This window comes from Dipteris shenzhenensis, chromosome 2 (genome assembly GCF_047967505.1).
Source record: "Dipteris shenzhenensis isolate YYH24624 ecotype China chromosome 2, Dip_SZ_1.0, whole genome shotgun sequence".
NCBI classification, from domain to species: Eukaryota; Viridiplantae; Streptophyta; class Polypodiopsida; order Gleicheniales; family Dipteridaceae; genus Dipteris; species Dipteris shenzhenensis.
Window position 1 is genome coordinate 48952408 of NC_141597.1, and position 19381 is coordinate 48971788.

At 41.4% G+C, this 19381-nt stretch overlaps 1 protein-coding gene across 1 annotated transcript; it reads right to left on the reverse strand.

Annotated features, from left to right (window-relative positions):
- Positions 1–3219: 3219 nt before the first annotated feature.
- LOC147904899 (clathrin light chain 1-like) lies at positions 3220–6054 on the reverse strand. The gene is made up of 3 exons (XM_087396110.1): positions 5471–6054; positions 5143–5296; positions 3220–3974 (listed from the first exon to the last, which is right to left on the reverse strand). Exons 1-3 carry the CDS (start codon positions 5992–5994, stop codon positions 3621–3623), a joined length of 1032 nt encoding a protein of 343 aa, XP_087252236.1. The 5' UTR covers positions 5995–6054; the 3' UTR covers positions 3220–3620.
- Between the last annotated feature and the right edge of the window lie 13327 nt (positions 6055–19381).

Here is a 19381-nt window from a genome sequence, read left to right on the forward strand (position 1 = left end):
TGAAAATGGGTTGGCAACTCCAGCTATTTTTTCTTTCATATAGAAAGGTTGCTTTGAGAAAGAGCTAATTTGAGCCAAATTAGGCCTAAGGCTTTGTGTGGAGTGGATTCCATATGCCATGTACTGTGTCTTATGAGAGTGAAACATAGACAAGGTGGAGAGGGTGGGGGGTTTGGATGGGTAAGGGCAAGGGCAAATATGGATGCTTGGACCAGACATAAAGAGATGGCTTTGATGTCCTCATGAGCACTCTTTTGAGGGGGCAAATGAAGCACATTCTTTGAGAAGAGGGTTGTAGCTCATATTGGCTTCGAAAGGAAGGTTCAACTCCCTACATGATGGGACCTCAATGAGGAGTAACACCTGGAGTGATGAGGAAATAAAGAGGGGGGATGAGTAGGTTGTGATATGAGCAACACATTGGTTATCTTGTGGGTAGCACATGTGTCCCCTTCTTAGTTTTACCAACCAACAATTTTTGGTCAGCCAAATAGGCCAATAAGCTTGTGGGTCGATGAAATCAAGTCTGGTTAGCAACATTTTGTCAACCAACTAGGCCCATAGGTCTATGGGTTGATAAATCCAAGGACTAGTCAACCAAAATAAGGCAAAATGGCCAGTTTGGGAGGGCATGGAACCCTACATAAAGGGTCCCCCAAGGAGTAGATAAATAGATAAACCATCCATTTTGTGGAGTGCATCTCAATTATTTGAAGAAATTTTTGGCAGATGTACGGAGTTGGATGTAGCAAAGGCACAAGCAGAGAGTCCATCCAATAGGTCGTAACGGAGTCTACGACTCATCATAGGAGTAGAACACCCATAGTAGAAGAATAGGTAAAGAGGCATGATTCTACATATCCAAATGATAAATACTTCAAAGGAGGCCCAAGTCATCTTGAGAGCTTGTACAAGGAATAGATACTTCAAATGAGGCCCAGGTCATCTTGAAAACTTGTACAAGGAATAGATACTTGAAAAGGAGGCCCATATCACCTTGAAAGCTTGCACAAGACAAACAACAATGGTAGGATCCTAATGCTTCAAAATTGATTATTTACAACAAAGATGGAGGGAAGAGATCTGGCAGGTGAACATGTGCTAACATTTACATTTATTTAGGATTAGCCAACAATAGTCAACATGTCGATACATAATAATTAGCATTGCTAGTTGTCAATATCATTCCCAAGAACTTTAAGGCTTTAATTGCCACATTAACTACTATAAAATAATCCAAGCTACTCACTATTGGGGAGTTGGGGCTAATGCTCGCGTGAAAGGAAGCCAAAGATGGGAAATACAAGGACAACAAGGCCGTTGTTGCATCAAGAAAGGAAAAAAACAACAGCAAGGGCAAGCTTGTATAAGTAAGCCGAAGAAAAAGCTGGATGGTGACTCATCAGGTGAGGTATGGGACTCTTTAGAGGATGGAGGCACAAAGAAAAGAAGAAACGCTTCCAAAACAATAAGCTTTGACGCATATGGATCAACAAGAGGGGACCAATCAGAAGGAAGAACCAACAATGTGCATACAACAAGTACAATCTAGATCAAAGTGTGATCTCACACGTGATATACTTTTTTCTTTATATATCATTTTGGGCTTGGCCTGGAAAGCAAATCACATTTAAATTTAATCCCTAACAATGCATTTGCAATGGTATCGTGTAGCGAAATGTAATTTGCTTCAGTTTAACTTTTAGCTTTTGCAAAGTTAGACCAAACCATGGTTTTTCTCTTTTTAAATTGTGTTCAAAATGCATGTAAGATTTATATATTTAACATGCTTCCCGTCTCTCTTTGAATTCAATATTTCCTATTATCAAATTTCCTTGCTTGAATCCTCTTGTAGCCCCACTTGAATTTTTCATTTCCTTTGGACCTTCACTGACTCACTAATGGCACTTGTGTTTGTTACACGGATAATTTGACCACAAGGATCAAGGTTCCAAAAAAGGTGCTACAAGGCTCAAGGAGAGTGTGGGAGGAACACAAAACAAAGTACTTAGGGAAATGCTCTAGAATGGCATATGGTTGAATTCCAAATCCAATCATGGATAATGAAAGCATAAACCTTTGCTCTAATAGTACTATCAAAGGTTAGTAGTGTAGCGCTTGGGTCCATCTTTGAAATAAATTAACACAAATCATGCATAATAGAAAGCACACAAAACAATAGAACACTAGATAGGATGTAAATTAAGCCCCGACCAAGGGTAAACCTTGATGTTTAAGTCATGAGATACAAAGTGCTTTAGGCTTTTGAACAAGATGCAACCTAAAGTTTCTTTGACCATGGCTCAACACCTTAAAATAGATATAAAATGCCCATTTCCACCACTAAAAACTCTTCTCTACAAAGCCAACCTACTTATGTTGATCCCAGGTATAGGAAAACGGCCACAAGTTCCATCTCCTAGTAAGAAGTGGCAGTAAATCTGTCCAGAAGAAGCTCAAAGCTTGACAAAGGGGAGGACTTCAGCCAAACAACGTGGGAAAAATGCAGGAGACTGGCCAACATGCAAATCATCAGCTGGAAGAAACAACATGGGAGGTGTTGGAGACTTCACAATCTTCTTGGAGAAAATTTGGGTTATCCAGCTAGAAAGTGCTGTCGAGTATCAGGCATATGTGAATTCTGACTTTCAGGGATTTAGTTATGAGCAAAAATCACAGCAAGGGATTTTGCTCTCTTAAAGGAGCAAAAAATGTTCCAAGAGAGTGCCAAAACATGCAATTCTGTGCAAGAATGAGGGAGGTCATATGCCAAGGTTAGCATACAGCAGATAAAACTGAAAGCTATATAGCTAACCCTTAAAAGCGAAGATGGCAAGCTAAGGTCATTGAGCTGTGCACATCTCAGCATGTGGCAATCTATATGAATTCTGGGTTAGTTACATAATAAAGACCTTGAGTTGTAAGTAAGATATTAACTAGACTTTTAAAAAGTTCTTCCTCCTCACTAATTAAATTCTTCTCATCTTTAAATATTAGCTGGCATGTCATAACATCGTCAGCCCGCTGCAAAAGCTTGCTTCCTCATAACTAGTGTAAGACATCGTCAAAAAGTCTCTATAAGCCAAAGGAATCTATTCCAGCAACATTTAATAATTTCTTACCATAGTACCTGGCTATAGCCTGCAAAGATGCACATCTTGCTCTGTCAAACTTCAATCCAGCATCATCTTAAAGCGAATGAGATGAGTCATATTTTGTGCTCCTTTTCCCCAAGGACCACAACATCAGGATCACTGAAAAATTAGTGTTCATTTCACGATGTGAATCTCAAATAGAGAAACAAGCAAAAACAAATATGGTGTAGACACATGAGGACTGTTGATTCACAAAAGCGGACACAAAGTGCCACGTGATAACAGTCTTACCACTTGAGCATCAAAATCTTTGCTTCTACTGTTTAGATATCTTAATGAATATAACACGTACTTCCTATACCAAGTCCTTAGTCCTCACGCAATCAGGATTTAATCTCGACACTTAACTACAGAACTTTGGTATCCTAAATGTGATTGTAACATGTACACCTTGAGAAATGCATCCATTAATCAAGCGTTATGACCATTGAACCTCGCAAAGCAGAATAGGATGACAAAAAACCCTCAGGATCCTGCAACAGCTTCAATGCTTCCTTGCCTCTGCGGTTGACTTGGAGCTGCTGAAGTAGAGGACTTTCCATCGGAACCTTCAGCAGCAGGAGGAGCTGGTGGGGTTGTCATGTGCGCTGGTGGTGGATTGTGTTTGAGCTTCAACAAGACATGCCTCATACGAGTGAGATCTGTTGCCTTCCCTGGTTTAGGACCTTGCTTGATTACAACATTGGGTTTCTTTTTATCCTTATTACTACGAGACTTAATCTCCATGGAGGGAAGCTCGTGAGGAATCATCTCAGCAACAGCCTTCCAATAATGCTTGTCTGCCGTCGCATGAAACTTCTCATGATTTTCCAGAAAGACCTGCCAAAAGGAAAGAAAGGGGGAAGCAATAAGAGATATATTATGCCTGTGTTCCGAAAGGTGCACACTCACATAGATGACAGCACAGCCATGGTTTCATATGACTCGTGTATTCCATGCTGCATGGCTGCTCCTCATTCATCTTATCTTACAGATTTGGGATACTGCCTTGCAGAAAAGTTAAAAGATGGCAAAAGTTCACACATTTAGGCTCATTTGACTGGGAGAGGAGTCCGTAAATCCAACACCCTGGAAAGCAAAACACAGGAAATATAGGCGAGTTTCCTCTCGAATACTCTTGACTGGGAGAATCCAACACCCTGAAAAGCAAAACACACTCAACCCCCCTCTAGATTTCGCCATGTAGATAGGGCCAAGCCTCTGACTACACAAACTTAACCTCAACTGGTTTTGACATGCAGGACTGCTAGTGGCAGCTCCCCAATTGATCCATTTAGGTCTAACATGAGTCCTGATCATCTAAACGACGCAGATGATAATCATATTCCTCCTCATATTTTTTTTTTCAGGCTGTAATCAATAGTGTTGTCTTCCAAAGAGCTTGGCATCATCTGTTTAATGGTCCAATGTAAGTCATAAAGCAAGATTCATTGATGAAAATGATGCAAATCATTATCATCTTCTATTCCTTTCTTCCAAAGAGTTCGGGATAGCTACGCTGTCTGCAAACAAGGCCAATGGACTGCCCCCCCCTAGCTCCTGTCCATCCACTTCCCTGTCGTTCCATCCCCTCTAATCTAAATGAGATTTCAATTTGTTGTGTTCTCTCTCCGTTGCAAAGAGCAGCTCTAGAATCTAGAATAGCAGTTCCTCCTGTCTAAAAGTCTACTGCTCTAACCATATAGGGGGAGCACACATCAACCATGATAGTCTCAGAACATAAACACAGAAAGCGCACAGAGCCTTCTGCGCCTCTAAATGGGCCCAACTCTTCTAAGATGATGGGGGACACCCAGGGACATCCTTCTGAGCCTATATTCGCTTAACATTTATAACAACTCTGACACGAAACAAACCATGAAGGCCTGAGATGTAAAAGTATGCCTGCAATAATTTCGCAACAAGAGAAACTCATTTGAAAGAAGCTAAGCCACTGCAGAAATCAACCAAAGTCGGAAATAGGAATCGTTTGGAAATAGGACTTCACCTTTTCCTTTTCTCGATTATTATTTTTGGTAGTTTCACAGTGGGTCCTGCGTTTCTCATAGAACTCATCCTTGAAAGCATCTGCTGTGTCAATTATCTGTGACAGTTTTTCTCGTTCATTTCTGGCTTTCTCCTCTAAGAGGATTACATTTTGACTGAAAAATAGCCAGACATACTAATTGTCAAATACTGAGTAATCAAGAAATGAAGAGTCCCTTAAATATATCCACGGAAAATGGCACACCTATAAAAGAATCTTTTACAACCGTAAAAAGAAGCTGAATGCAACAAAATCATAAATACATAGTGTGAAGTGGAACAATCTTTACCACTTCCATTCTCGCAAAAGAAAACCTTCTTCCGGCTGCATTTCATCGGGGGGAGGGAGAACGGCACCGTTCAAAGATCCCGATTGACGAAATTCGTACAATGCCTCACCCTCGTCATGACCAAAGCCTTTCCCGTTGGAATCGACGGAAGGCGATAACTCATCCGCAGGAGCGAAATCAGGTTGACGTCGTGACTCAAAAGACTGGGCAAAGGAAGAGGATAAAGCTGGTGACCGGTCGCCGGAGAGGTCATCATCGAAAGCAGCACTCTCATAAGGAGGGGGTGTCTCATCATCAGCGAGGGGGTCGAAGCCATTGCTGCCCTTGTAGTCGTAGTCCAAATCCTTTGATTCTTGGGAGGGGGAGAATTGATCATCGGCGAATCCATGAGGCATGTGAAATGAATCGAATCGTTGGGAGGGGAGGCGGGGATCGTATTCTGAGAAGCCATGGGTGTGGAAGGGGAGGCTGGAAGAGGAGTGGAGGTCGACGTCATCTACAGAGTAGGAATCGAAGCTCTCCATGAACAAAATGGATGCAACGAAATGGAAGAGAAAACAGCAGCAAAATCAGCTTACGAAGCAACCAAGCTTCCAAAGAAGCCTTGGGGAAGACGACGGTGTATGTACGGTGTATATACGGTGTATGTATTGAGTCACACACATAATGGTAGTTTCCTTCGAGTGGATAAGGGTTGCTTCAAACCAGCACGGTTCTACCCGGTCGCTGCCAGGTTCGTGCCTGGACGAGCCCAGTGCTTATGACATGACCCGGAACAATGTGAGACCATTCCGTGACATTGATCTCTAGTCCAATAACTATTTTCCACCTCACTTTGTTTGAGGCAGCCTCTGTCCAGTATGAACCTGCCTAAGTTTCTAGAAAGAGATACCTACAAGGAGAAGGTTTAAGTGTCACATATAATGATGTGCTTGGGAAGACACGCAGGCCAAAGGAGAATGTCTAAGCATCAAATATAATGAATGGACACCTGAAGAGAAATAACTATTGAAATTTAATGCAAGCGTCAACACACCAAACTTGAAAGTTTTCCTCAGTCCATAAAAAACTTATGCAATACCCTTAGCAGCTTCATAGTGTTGTAGTTACTACACTTTTAGATAATAGTACTCTCTAGTGGATCATCAACATCTTTCACTTATAGTTCTTGTATGTATTTTCACTTGGGTGTGTTTACGGTGTCTTTGGTGTCTATTGAGACAAACGTCAGTAAAAAGTACTCATCTTTGGTGTCTATGGAGACAAACATAGTAAAAAGCACTCATCAAAACATTTGAACTTGCGGACATCATTCGTTATTGTAAGTATCGTTTAATGTTCCTCATTCGCATAAATTATTGTCTAATGAGCGAATGCAATGTTTTTTTAAAGGAGAATGTTAGAAAATTACGCGCTCTTTTGAGCTTGGGACAAAAAGGTGGGCAACCATGGCATTCAATCTTTTTTTGAAAATCTATGTTGATTGCCCAAAGCAACCAAACTTTGGCAACCAAATCCAATGCATGTAGCATATCGTATCAAATGGCAAAGCATCATTTAGATATTTATCATGTTCTTTGCACTATTTAGTAAAGTTACATGCATCAAAATAAGCATTTTACAAAGTTAAGCTATGGCTAATTTTCTCCAAGCATGATCACCCATTTTAAGCTACCATTTCTCAAGTATGAGGATGGTAGGATAGCCCACTTAGGCACTTCTTTTCCAAAGGGGGTCTCCAACAAAAGAATGATGTTTTTTGCACCATTTAATAAAGTCATGTGCATTAAAATGAGCATTTACAAAGTTAAGTTATGGCTAACTTTCTCCACCAAGTTTAGAGCACAGTCACCCATTTTAGGCTATCATTTGTCAAGTGTGAGGATGCTACGATAGCCCATTTAGGCACCCCTTTTTTAAAGGTGTTCTTGAGAAAAGGGACTGCTTATACTACACTATGTAGAGGAGCTCTTTAGATGCATTGTTAGAATTTAGAAGCACTATTTCGACAAGGAACTCTCTGCCAAACACACTATATAGCAATTGCTCGTCAAGAGCACAGTGCACAATTTGCCCTGATTCTGACTTTGAGGGACCAATAACCAATGTTTGCTGCAATTTAGGTATAGGAAGGGTTGAATAGAGAAGGATAGCATGTAAAAGTGAAAAGTCCCAATTTCCATGGTCTAGAGGTAGAGAAAACTCCAAATTGCATCGGGTGGAAATAGATTTTGGGGTAGGAATAGGGGTGGACATGTAATGTTGGAAGATTCCTAGAAGAAAGGAATATTCTTTGCATCTTTCCATCCCTATGTCCAAACCCCATCATGGAATATATAGTTGGAAAGCTCTCAAAGAGTAGGCTCTAAATATGCCAAGTCCAACAATTTTTTAACTAATTTGCAAAAAATTATCCATGCCCACCTTTTTGAGAGAATATTCTCCATCTTAGCCCCAAATCTCCCTAATGGATGCTTAGGGATTGCCAACAATGATAGAATAGAATGTACTTGCATTAGTGTTAAAGGAATCTTTGAAAGGATATGTGATGCCCCCTATATACTTTTGGAAAATTTGCACACGTTTGCTTATGGGATATTACAATAGAGTTACCACGTGGTAAGCCCACAATCAATACTAAAAATAGTACTAAGTGTACAAGAATAGTACTAAAGTAAGTACAATTAGGGGACCCCTTGAGAGTGCTCTATTTTGAGATCCATTTCGAATCCTCTCTTAGACGTTTGATGCAGTTGTTGACTACATATCTTGTTGTATATTCTAGATCTGAGCATGGTTGGCATTTAATGTAGGTCTACACATCTCCGCGTAGGACATATATCTCCAAGTGTGATCTCGTGGGCAAATTAATTTAATTTTTTGCTACTTGTTTCAACATGTAGGATAGAAGTACATGATCAAATATTTTCCACATAGCAAAGATAAAGAATGTCTCTCAACAACATCATGGAGTTGATTTATTAGTGCCAATGGTCTAAATGATTATGAAGGCTGAGCTTGGTCCTTAAGAAGAAAGATGTCCTCCAAGTATGTGTTTATGTTGGCTTGGGGACTCAATGTCTACCCTAGTTATAACTATGGTGAAGTTTTTAGACATGGTTAACGATAGACACCCAACCCTAGAATAATAATCTTTAGAGTTCGTTAATGGACTTCCAATAGTACAAGCACTTAATAGTCTCAAATGTTCATAGTAAATGCATCTTAAGGTGTATAAAAATCCTAGGAGTATTTTGTTGGTTGAAACATTTAAAAGGGTATGCTATACATAATGAAGAATTTCTATGCTAAGGTTGATGCTCTTGGATTCAACTAGATATATGTCTTCCTCATACTAGTGGACATACAAATTACCTAATGAGGTTTCCATCCAAGTTGCACTCTATTGACATAGTGCAGTCTTTCTATTTTTAGGGGTGCATTGCCTTATAACAATTTTCTTTAGGCTTTTATGCATTAGAAATGCTTGTTTGGGAGAGACTAAAATAAAGCACTCTCTTGATCTTATCCCATCAAAGGTTGTACAAATAAAATGCCTTTTTGACTACTTTTGTCCTTTAGGTCTGGACTTTGTCACAACCATGTATCATAGACTTCTAATAGAATATATGAGTAAGAAGGCCTCAAAAAATACCTTCTTGACTACGCTTGTCCTTTAGGTCTAGATGTTGGAAATAAGTGTCCCACTAGGAGTCCTATAGAGGGCCCTAAGTGAGTTAGAATAGAATAGGCTTTACGTGTGAGTGCCATGTGGCACCTAGGGGATTATCCCATATAGATTTGTCTTTTGTACCTTGTACCTGGCCCTATATATTCAAGGGTCACATCGTGAATAGTACTTCAGCTTGCTTCATTCCTCTTGCATTCTTCCCCATGTCATAGTTTTAGTATGATACCATGCTAGATTTCTAACATGGTATCAGAGCCATGTTTCCACCTCTTCCTCTCAGCTCTCTCCTAGTTAGCCTCTTCTCTTTCATCTACCTTCTCCATCTTCAGCCTTAGTCTAGTCTAGTTCTAGTTCTATCTTAGATCTAGCTCTCTTTATCCTAAGTCATCTCTGCTCCTCATCGAAATAGCTGTCAGTACCTTTGTTCCTGGTGCGCCTCAAGCTACTAGCTGCGATTTCTCCTCCAGGGCTGTGCCCCCTTTCCTTCTTGATCGTTTTTCTGTTTCAAATCTATGAGTTGGCTGCTGGTACAAGGATCACGTGCTGCCCACAATATGGTCTCTACTATCCAGCTCGTCATTCTTTGGTGGAGGTGTCTGTTGCTGATCTATACGCCTATGTTTACTTCTGCGCACACTTGTTCCAGGCAGCGACCCCATTCCCTGCGTACCCCTATCGATTCTATGTTGCGCGTCTTGGAATCTTCATCGCCCTAGTTCGCTGATATTTTGGAGCAGCCCGTCACTCTTTCCTATCGCTATGCTGTGTCTATCTACAGTCAGGCTGCGCCTCTTCCTCCCACCATGTTCTCGGCAGAAGAGCGTCCCTTTATGATTTCGACATGCTACTCTATTGCTGGCTGGTGCCCTTATTCTGTCGCATATTTTTTCTGGTCTTCGACATCAGATGTGAGATACGTGCTACAACTTTCTGGCTGCCCACTTTCTTACTCTCCCTGGGCTGTCTATCGCCTCTTGACGAGTCTGCTGGTCGCTTCTATCTCTGATCGAGATCAGCTCGACATAGTTCTACTTCACCTTGGCCAGGCATCTCCCTAATCTGCTGCGCGACCAGATTCAGCCCAGGCAGTTTTTACCATGCTGACCGTCATCTTCAGACAGCTGCACTTCTTCCTACGCCATGTTCTGTTGCAGCTTCAGGTTATATTTCTGCCCCAGCTCCTCGTCACCGAGCTGGATGTCTCACCAGAGCAGCCCCTATTATATTAGGCTTGGCGCACAGCAGCATGTTAGTACTCTGATTTATGGTGCCTTTCTTCTCGCGATATATGCTCTTCCAGGCCGTCTTATTCTCAGCATGAACATCTACCTCTGTATCACGATATGGCTGTTGCTGCTCGATTTCAGCTTCTTTCATTGATGAACATACAACTCGTTTCTAAAGAGAAGTGTCGAGCCATCTCTTTCCCGACTCGATATGATTTTTTTATTGTCTTCTCCCATAATATTCTCATGGCATCCCATCATCTATTCAGTTTTCATTCTCATCATATCATCTGAACTGAATTTCAATTTTGTAAGGGATTAGACACTGCCCTTAACCGGGTAAGACCATCCCATCTCTCATTTATGGACTTGCTCTTTTTGTTCCTACCCTTGGGCACCCCCATTATGAGGAGAGCTTGCCCTTGAGGAGGGTTATGTCACAAGGTCCATCTCATTATTTTTCAGTGCATTGTCTATTGTGGTCCAACCACCACTTGTTTTATGGCACCTTCAACAGCCTTCTATCAGGAATGTCTAACAACTTCCTGAATCTCTTGGCTGTCTATCTGTCTCATCTATGTGCCTATCTTTTTGTGGTTTAGCAGCCACATGTCTTTGGCACTATCTGTCTGTTTGATCACCTCCTCTTCTGTCTGTTCTTTCCCTTCATATCTGTTAAGACTCTCCATCTGATCTGGGAGATAGTCTTTTTGAGGGATTGTCTTTGAGGAGGGATCCTATCTGTCTGATCATCTGTTTATCTTCAGATCCATTTTTGTCTCTACCCTTGAGAACCCATATGAGGATATCTCTTGAGGAGGGGTTTTGGATCATGTCTATCTGTCATCTGTCACTATTTGTTTCTTTTGTCTCCTCCTAGTGTTCCACTTAAGGAGGGTGTTGGAAGTGTCCCACTAGGAGTCCTATAGAGGGCCCTAAGTGAGTTAGAATAGAATAGGCTTTACGTGTGAGTGCCATGTGGCACCTAGGGGATTATCCCATATAGATTTGTCTTTTGTACCTTGTACCTGGCCCTATATATTCAAGGGTCACATCATGAATAGTACTTCAGCTTGCTTCATTCCTCTTGCATTCTTCCCCATGTCATAGTTTTAGTATGATACCATGCTAGATTTCTAACACTAGACTTTGTCACCATGATGTATCTAGACTCCTAATCGAATATATGAGTAGGAAGGCCTCAATAAATGGTTTCTCATGTTTGTGTGTTTGTGCATATTATGTGTATATGGTCGTAATGTAAAATTTGGGCAACCTTTTGGGCTTTCTTTGACCCTATCCTAGCCATTGTGATTGCTACTACTACTATCCCATTTGCACTAGTTGATTGCTACTATCCCATCTATGCTAGATGCTCCATTTTCTTTTCAAATTTTCATTTTTCATAACTAAGGCTCCTTAACCCTTTAGGTTTCTTTCATCCTAGAGTTTGGTTGTAATATTTAGATTACGCAAAGACTTTCACTATCTAAAGAATCTTTGAAGAGCTCATTCTTGCTCACTAGGACCTTTGTCTTAATGGTTTCACACTATGCTTTGCTACGCTCATGGAAAACAATAAAGATGCATCGGTCTGCTTCTCACCTACTCTACTTCTTTGAGATTTGATGATAGCAAATGCATCCAAAAACACTAATGTGCAACACACTTTTTATTGACAAAGTCTATTAGGGTTGCATGTCTTTCACCACTTTTCTTGGTTTCCTAGTGGGGTAAACCTCTAGATGCAAAAAGTATCTGTAGGCTAAAGATGAAAGTGATGTACTCCACTAAATTGTCAGTGAAACCTGTGCTGAGGGGGGTGCTAATGAGTGAGACAGTATTGAGTTTGTACCATATGTAGAAGCTAGTGAGATGGCCATGTTGGCATGACTATCAATGTAGAGGGTCCAACAAGGGATCATCGGACAAGCACTAGACCTGCAATCACAAGACAAGCTTAGCAGTAATACTATTTTACTTTATTTACCACATGCCATGTGGGGCAAGAGGTGTTTAATGACTATACAGTGGTTTCCAAGAACATGAAGGGGGTTCTTATTGAATGAGGGGGGTGGTCAAAGGGTCTAGCTGATGCGACCTCATCATGAATGATGCCTTCAATAAAATAACCCTTCAATGAAATAACCTTGAAAGCCCCCAAAGCCAATTCAAAACTATGTGAAATCAAATATTTCTAAGAGTATAAGATTAGGGAGTTGTTTTCATGTAGAGGGGTGCGGTGGCAGAATTCGCAGAGATGGGCATCAATGGCCAATCCAATTTCCCAGGGATTTGATGAACTCGTTCTAGTACCCAGTCCTCATGTGCAAGCTTTTCTTGTCCATCACCTAGGTGCTCACATCTCTCTATGCCAAAATAGCCTCTAGGTGATGTGTATGGAGATGCTTGACATGTCATTTGTCAAGACCGTCCATGTGTGTTTGATGGATAAAGGAAGATTTGTGATTATTTGTTGTATGGATATAAGAGTGTGGCCTCTCAATTAGTTTGGTGGATGATGGAGCTACAATTTTTATACTTTCTTTATTCTGATGGATGATGATTCAATATGAGACCTCTTATCCTTCATCATGGTCCATAATTGCTCATACCATATTATAATAGCACATTTAAATGTGTTGTTTACTTTTGTGTGACAATACTTTTCTATTTGTGTTTGATTATGCAATTGATGATAAGGTGGTGGAGCAAATAAGACACCAAAAGACTCTCCCTGCAGGAATTGGAACGAAAGGAAGCTATCCAAAAAGCACACTCTCAATTTCGGAAGAGAACTCTCAATCTGGTCGAACAATGCCGACTACTGATACAGCTATGCATGTCATTGCTACACTCTACAACAAAATCCTTTTTGAATCTATGGAGTCGTTAAGCACACATGCGTTGGTTGGGTTTCTACTATGGGTGCAAGACCCCCTCTCACATTGGTTGAAACGTGGATTCGAACCAACTGGTTGAGCAAGGGAGTAGTTATCAATAATGTCAGATTCCTCAGGAAGGGATATTTTGGTTTCCTATTTGAAAGAGATGACATGGTGGCAAGAGCTTTGCAAAATGGGATATGGACAATTCAAAACCAACCCATCTATCTCTCATGGTGGTCTCATGACTTCTCACCCAATAATCGGAGGTCCACTAAAATACCTGTTTGGGGTGAACTTCCTGATTTACCTTTGTCACTGTGTAACCAACTCCCTACCCTCTCTAGGGGATTGGGTAAGGTACTAGGCGTAGAAGCTAAAAAATACATAAACCCAAGGGGGAATCCTTAGATACATAGCTGAGGAATTGCCTAGCCGTTAGGTGATTCCTCAATAGGAATGTGAGTCTATTTAGAGAATAGCAACTTCTTTATAAAAATATTCCTAATTCCTATTTTCTATGCGGACTTGCAAGTAATTCCATGAATAATTTCCATCAAAAGAATAATAAGCCCAAGCCTTAGGGCCCTCCCACGCCTAAGTCGCCTATTGCGCAAACTAAGAAATGGATACCCAAGGTCCCTAACAAAAATGCAGATAAGGTTCTTATAGATGTGGGATCTCGCTTGAGTCCTAAATCTACCCAGAAGTAGGAGCTACATAAGCCCCCTCAGGTCCCCCTCAGTAAGAACCCTTTTGAATCTTTAGTTGATGATGAGACTAAAGAGTGGATCAAAGAAAACAAGGACAAAATGCAAGATGATGACTTTGATCCTGGATGGGCCAAATATTTTGAAGAAGACATCATTAGAAATGATGATATGGTCACGAAAACCATGGTAGATACTGACTCGGAAGAGCAGCTACCCAAGGCTTCCCAAGAGGACAAGAAAAATCCCCCTTAGAACATAGCCTTCACTATTGTCTAAAAAAAAATAGGTAGTCCAAAATAGCCAATCCTCAAATCGATAGCCTAAATCCCAAGGCTAAAAAGGGATCCAAAAAGAATGGTAAGTAAAATGGTCTCTTTCCTTACAATGTCAGAGGACTAACTGGCCATGGTAGAAGTGAGGAGATTGCCTTCTGGCTTAGAGCCAATAGATACAAGAAGAGCACGTAGGATTCACTAGATGCAATTGGTGAAAGAGGAATTCTCCTAGGTGACTTTAGCATGGTTGAATCCAACAAGGAAAGATGACTAGAAAATATTGGAAAAAGACTCAATTGTCAAAGGTTCATAAAGAGATGCCTAGGAAAATGCCAAGGAGCAGATTCAGTTGGCTGACACGGCTCAAAGAGGGCATTTTTACTTGGTGCAATAGCCAAACAGGTCTTAATAGAAGAGAGGCTTGGCAAGATAGAATTTATCTTTCTCAGTACTTGTTGTGTAAGGTTGAGAGTGCTCTCAACGGAAGCAGACCGAAATAGGGTGAGAGAGAGGGAGAGCCTCACAAAGTTTTGGTGGGTGCAAAACACCTTAATCTTCTATGTCATCCATATATATACGTGTGTTTGAGTATTGTACATAACCGGGGTAAGGTACAGTGGCCTTTAACCCCCACAACCTCCTACTTAAAGGCCAATGTGCCTTTAACAAAGAACAACTAGTGATCATGCTATCCAATGCCCCTCAATACATGACAATACTCAAACTGTTGACTAGGTAGACTCTTTGTCAGCATATCTGCAGGGTTATCATCTTTATGAACTTGGACAAGCTCAATGCGCTTGTCCTCAAGTACCTCCCTTATGAAATGGTACCTAACCTCAATGTGTTTGGTCTTTGCATGAAAGACCTTTTTCCGTGCTAGCTGAATAGCACTCATGGAATCACTATGCAATGTAGGTACATGTATATGAATCCATAAATCTCCCACTAGTTGATCAAGCCATATATGTGGGGGTTAAAGGTCACTGTGCCTTTACCCCGGTTATGTACAATACTCAAACACATATATAAATGAATGAAAAAGAAGATTAGGGTGGTTCTGCACCCACCAAACTTGTGTGGCTCTCTGTCTCTCTCTCTCCTTCTTCCATTCTTGCTTCCGTTGAGAGCACTCTCAACTGGTATCAGAGCCCGGGTGATCTAGCTGAGCGTGCGTGAATGCTTAGAAGCTCAGCAGCTCTGTGGGAGGAAGGAGAAGCTTTGTGGGAAGCTTTGTGAGTGACTTTACTTGCATCCGAGTGTGCAGAGACCTTGGAGGAACCTTTGGAAAAGTCACTTTGGCTTTGCGAAGTGGTTTTGAGAGCCTGTTAAGAGCTTTCAAAGAAAAAGTCGTTTTTTGAGCTTTTCCCTATTCCATTCGGCGACAGAGACTCCATATTGACTTGTAGAGGCAACTATTGCTTGCTTTTGGTGTCCACTTCACTTCAAGAGCTTGAAAACACCTTCATTCTTGAATCTGGGGTCATTTCATTGGATTTCTGACTCACTGTGTCAGTTCCTGGGTTTTTTGCCCAGGTGTTGGAACTCAAGTTTGGAGCAACCATTTGCAGATCTGTCAGTTTCGGTGGACTCAGGAGTCCTAAAACTTCTATGTTGCTCATCATTCGCACTCCGGTGGAGTTTACAAACAGCTCTGTTTCCAAAAACGTTTTTCAGTCCGTGTGTTGGACCCAGTGATTGAGACCACGGTTTCCAAAACCATCTATCCCATTGCGCTCCGGATGCCCAAAAACCCCTACCTGTCAGTTCTTGCGCGATTCAGTGGAGGATTTTCAGAGTTATAGATCTCTGTGTATTTGATTTCGTCTCTCTGTTATGCATTTTTCATTCTAAGGTTTTGAAACCTTAGATTTATGCCACATGGCAGTGGATAAGTATTGACTCCCATTTCTCACTCATCGGTTGGGATTTTGGAGTTCTGGCAGAAGAGAGATATTTGCAGATTTTCTTGTTGAGTCCAATTATGCGATGGCGACCATGTTTTGAGGCATCTCAGGTTCTATTTTCAGTAGCGCTCATTACCGTGGGACTATGATTTCTTGAGCATACCTTATGTAGATCACTCTGGTTGCAGTTTGAGCAGTGTGCGCTCATTCGTGGTATGCATTGGGTTGCAGTGGATGATTTATAGGCCATTTGGATGCATTGCGGTCCTTGTTGGATGCACTGATAGGCCCAAATTGCCTTGTGGGATGCTATTTTTTATGGACGCTTTGCACATGGATGCTATTTTATGCTGAGGGACAGCTTTGACACATTGCTGGTGATGCACTGATAGTGCTATGCTCTCTTGGATGAGATATTATTGATGCATATGCCATTGGACGGTGTTTATGCTTGAGTCATTTGGCACTTATTGGCATTTTCTTTTGGGCTAGATTTGCTCATATGGATGCATAGTATATGCACATGAGTCAGATGCATCTTTTGATGCTTTGAGCTTTGAGTTTTTTGTGATATTTCAGTCTATTGTGGCATACACATTTGGGTGCACCTGGTATTTGTTGTGATTCTCTCTTGCAGGCACTAGCATTTGGGGTTTTGCTTTATTTGCATCATGGCATCCTCTTCCATGTCTGAAAAGGAGTTTTTCAGCATTAAAAAGTTTGATGGGACAAACTTTTCTTTGTGGAAAGAACAAATAAGGGATGTGCTTATTCAAAAGAAGCAGATTAAACCCTTGGCAGGTATTGAAGCTAAGAGGATGATTGGAATGAGTTGGATGCATTAGCAAAGTCTACTATTAGACTTCATCTTGCAGAGTCAGTTTATTTCACAGTAGTAAATGAGCAGACTACTGAAGATTTGTGGAAGAAACTGTGTGCCACTTATGAGAAGGAAACTGCCTCTAATAAAGTTTACCTCATGAAGAGGTTGTTTGAGCTGCAGATGAAGGAAGGAGTCTCCATTGCTTCTCACTTGAATGAATTCAATATTATTTTCAGCCAGCTTCAGGCTCAGAAAATGAATTTTGATGCGGAGACTAAGGCAATATTTCTCTTATGTTCATTGCCATCCTCATGGGATACCTTCCGTACAGCTGTCAGTAACTCTGCACCTGGTGGAGTACTGAAATTTGATGATGTTGTGGGTAGCTTGTTGGCCGAGGAGATCAGACGAAAGTCTATGGATGGCAACAAGCAGGATGTAGCCTTAAATGTGCAAAGGGGTAGATCACAGTTTAGGGGGAAGTCCCAAGAAAGAGGGAAGTCACGTAGCAAATCTAGGGCACGAAACATTGATGTTACCATTGTGGCAAGAAGGGCCATATGAAAAAGGATTGCTACAAGCTAAAAAGAGAGCAAAAGGATAAGAAAAAGAATGCAAATTGGGGTGCAAATCAAAAGGAAGAGAGTCCAAGGGAGGACAAAGGAAAAGTGAAGATCGAGGAGATCAATGCAGTCACACATGATAGTGACAATGATGTTCTCTTCATGTCTAGTTTATCTGCAGAGTTGCTTACCACTTCAGATGATGCATATTCCCAGGATTGGATTTTGGATTCTGGTGCTTCATTCCATGTTACTCCCCATAGGGAATGGTTCTCCACTTATGATAGTGGAAAGACAGGTTGTGTGCATCTTGGAAATGACTATGCATGTGACATAGTGGGAGCAGGTGACATAAAGTTTTCTTTTGCAAATGGGTCTGCATTTGTTTTGAAACATGTGAGACATGTGCCTAAGCTGACCAAGAGTCTTATTTCAGTGGGTCAGCTAGATGATGCTGGTTTTCACACCACTTTTGGGTTTCAGAGTTGGAAAATTCAAAAGGGGTCTATGCTTTTGGCCAGGGGTGCCAAGTGTGGGACTTTGTATCCCTTACATGTATCAGGGGTATTTGATCATGTTGTTGCAATAACCGAGCAGCCAAGCACTTCTTTGTGGCATTGCAGGTTGGGGCACATGAGCCAGAATGGAATGAAACTCTTATGCCATTTGGGTTATGTACCGCATTTGAGTTTCTCTGATTTTGAATTTTGTGAGCACTGTCTCTATGGGAAGCAGACTAAATCAGCCCATAAAAGGAAAGGAAAGAAAGAGTTTGAAATGCTTGATTTGGTGCATTCAGACGTATGTGGTCCCATGCCTACACGGTCATTAGGCGGGGCTGAATACTATGTGACATTCATTGATGATGCAACTAGGAAAGTGTGGGCTTATGCTATAGCTCGGAAGAGTGATGTGTTCCAGGTATTTCAGAAATGGCTGGCTTTGGTTGATAATCAGTCAGGTAGAATGCTTAAATGCCTACTGACTGACAATGGTGGAGAGTATCTCTCTCATGAATTTTAGCATTTCTATGATACACGTGGGATTAAGAGGGAGCTCACATCCCCTCGTACTCCAGAGCAAAATCCAGTTGCAGAAAAGATGAACCGTACCATTCAAGAAAGGTTACAATGCATGCTTTCCAATGCAAGTCTTTCTGGTGGTTTTTGGGCTGAGGCAATGAAGACTGCAGTGCATGTGAGCTATAGATCACCTAGTAAGAGTTTGGATGGTGGTATTCCTGAAGAGGCATGGAGCGGCAAGAAGCCCTCTTACTCTCATTTGCATATATTTGGGTGTGAGGCATATGCACATGTGCCAAAAGAGCTTCGAAAGAAGCTAGATCCTAAGTCTAGGAAATGCATCTTTCTGGGTTATGGTGAAAGTGGAGAGATGGGCTATCGTCTCTGGGATCCAGAAGCAAAGAAGATCATATGCAGCCATGATGTGGTCTTCAATGAGAAGAAGATGTAGAAGGCACCCATGAGGGATGTGGAAATGAGGAGAATCACTTTCCAGGATGTGAATCCACCTGCATATGTTGATAGACAGCAAGCTGTCCATGCACCAAATGTGTAAGAAATGGTACAACCAAGTACTCCCACAGGTATACAATCAAGGGTAGATGATGGATCATCTATTGGTGGAAATGATGAGCCAAATGTGGCTAATATGCAAGTGGGACAGCAAGCTGAAATGCCCTTGAGAAGATCATCTAGAGTGTCTAGACTGCCTGATAGGTTTGTTCCAGGGGTAGACTATGTGATGCTTACTGATTGCCGGGAGCCTTCTTGCTACAAAGAGGCTATGATGCGTGAGGATCAACGCA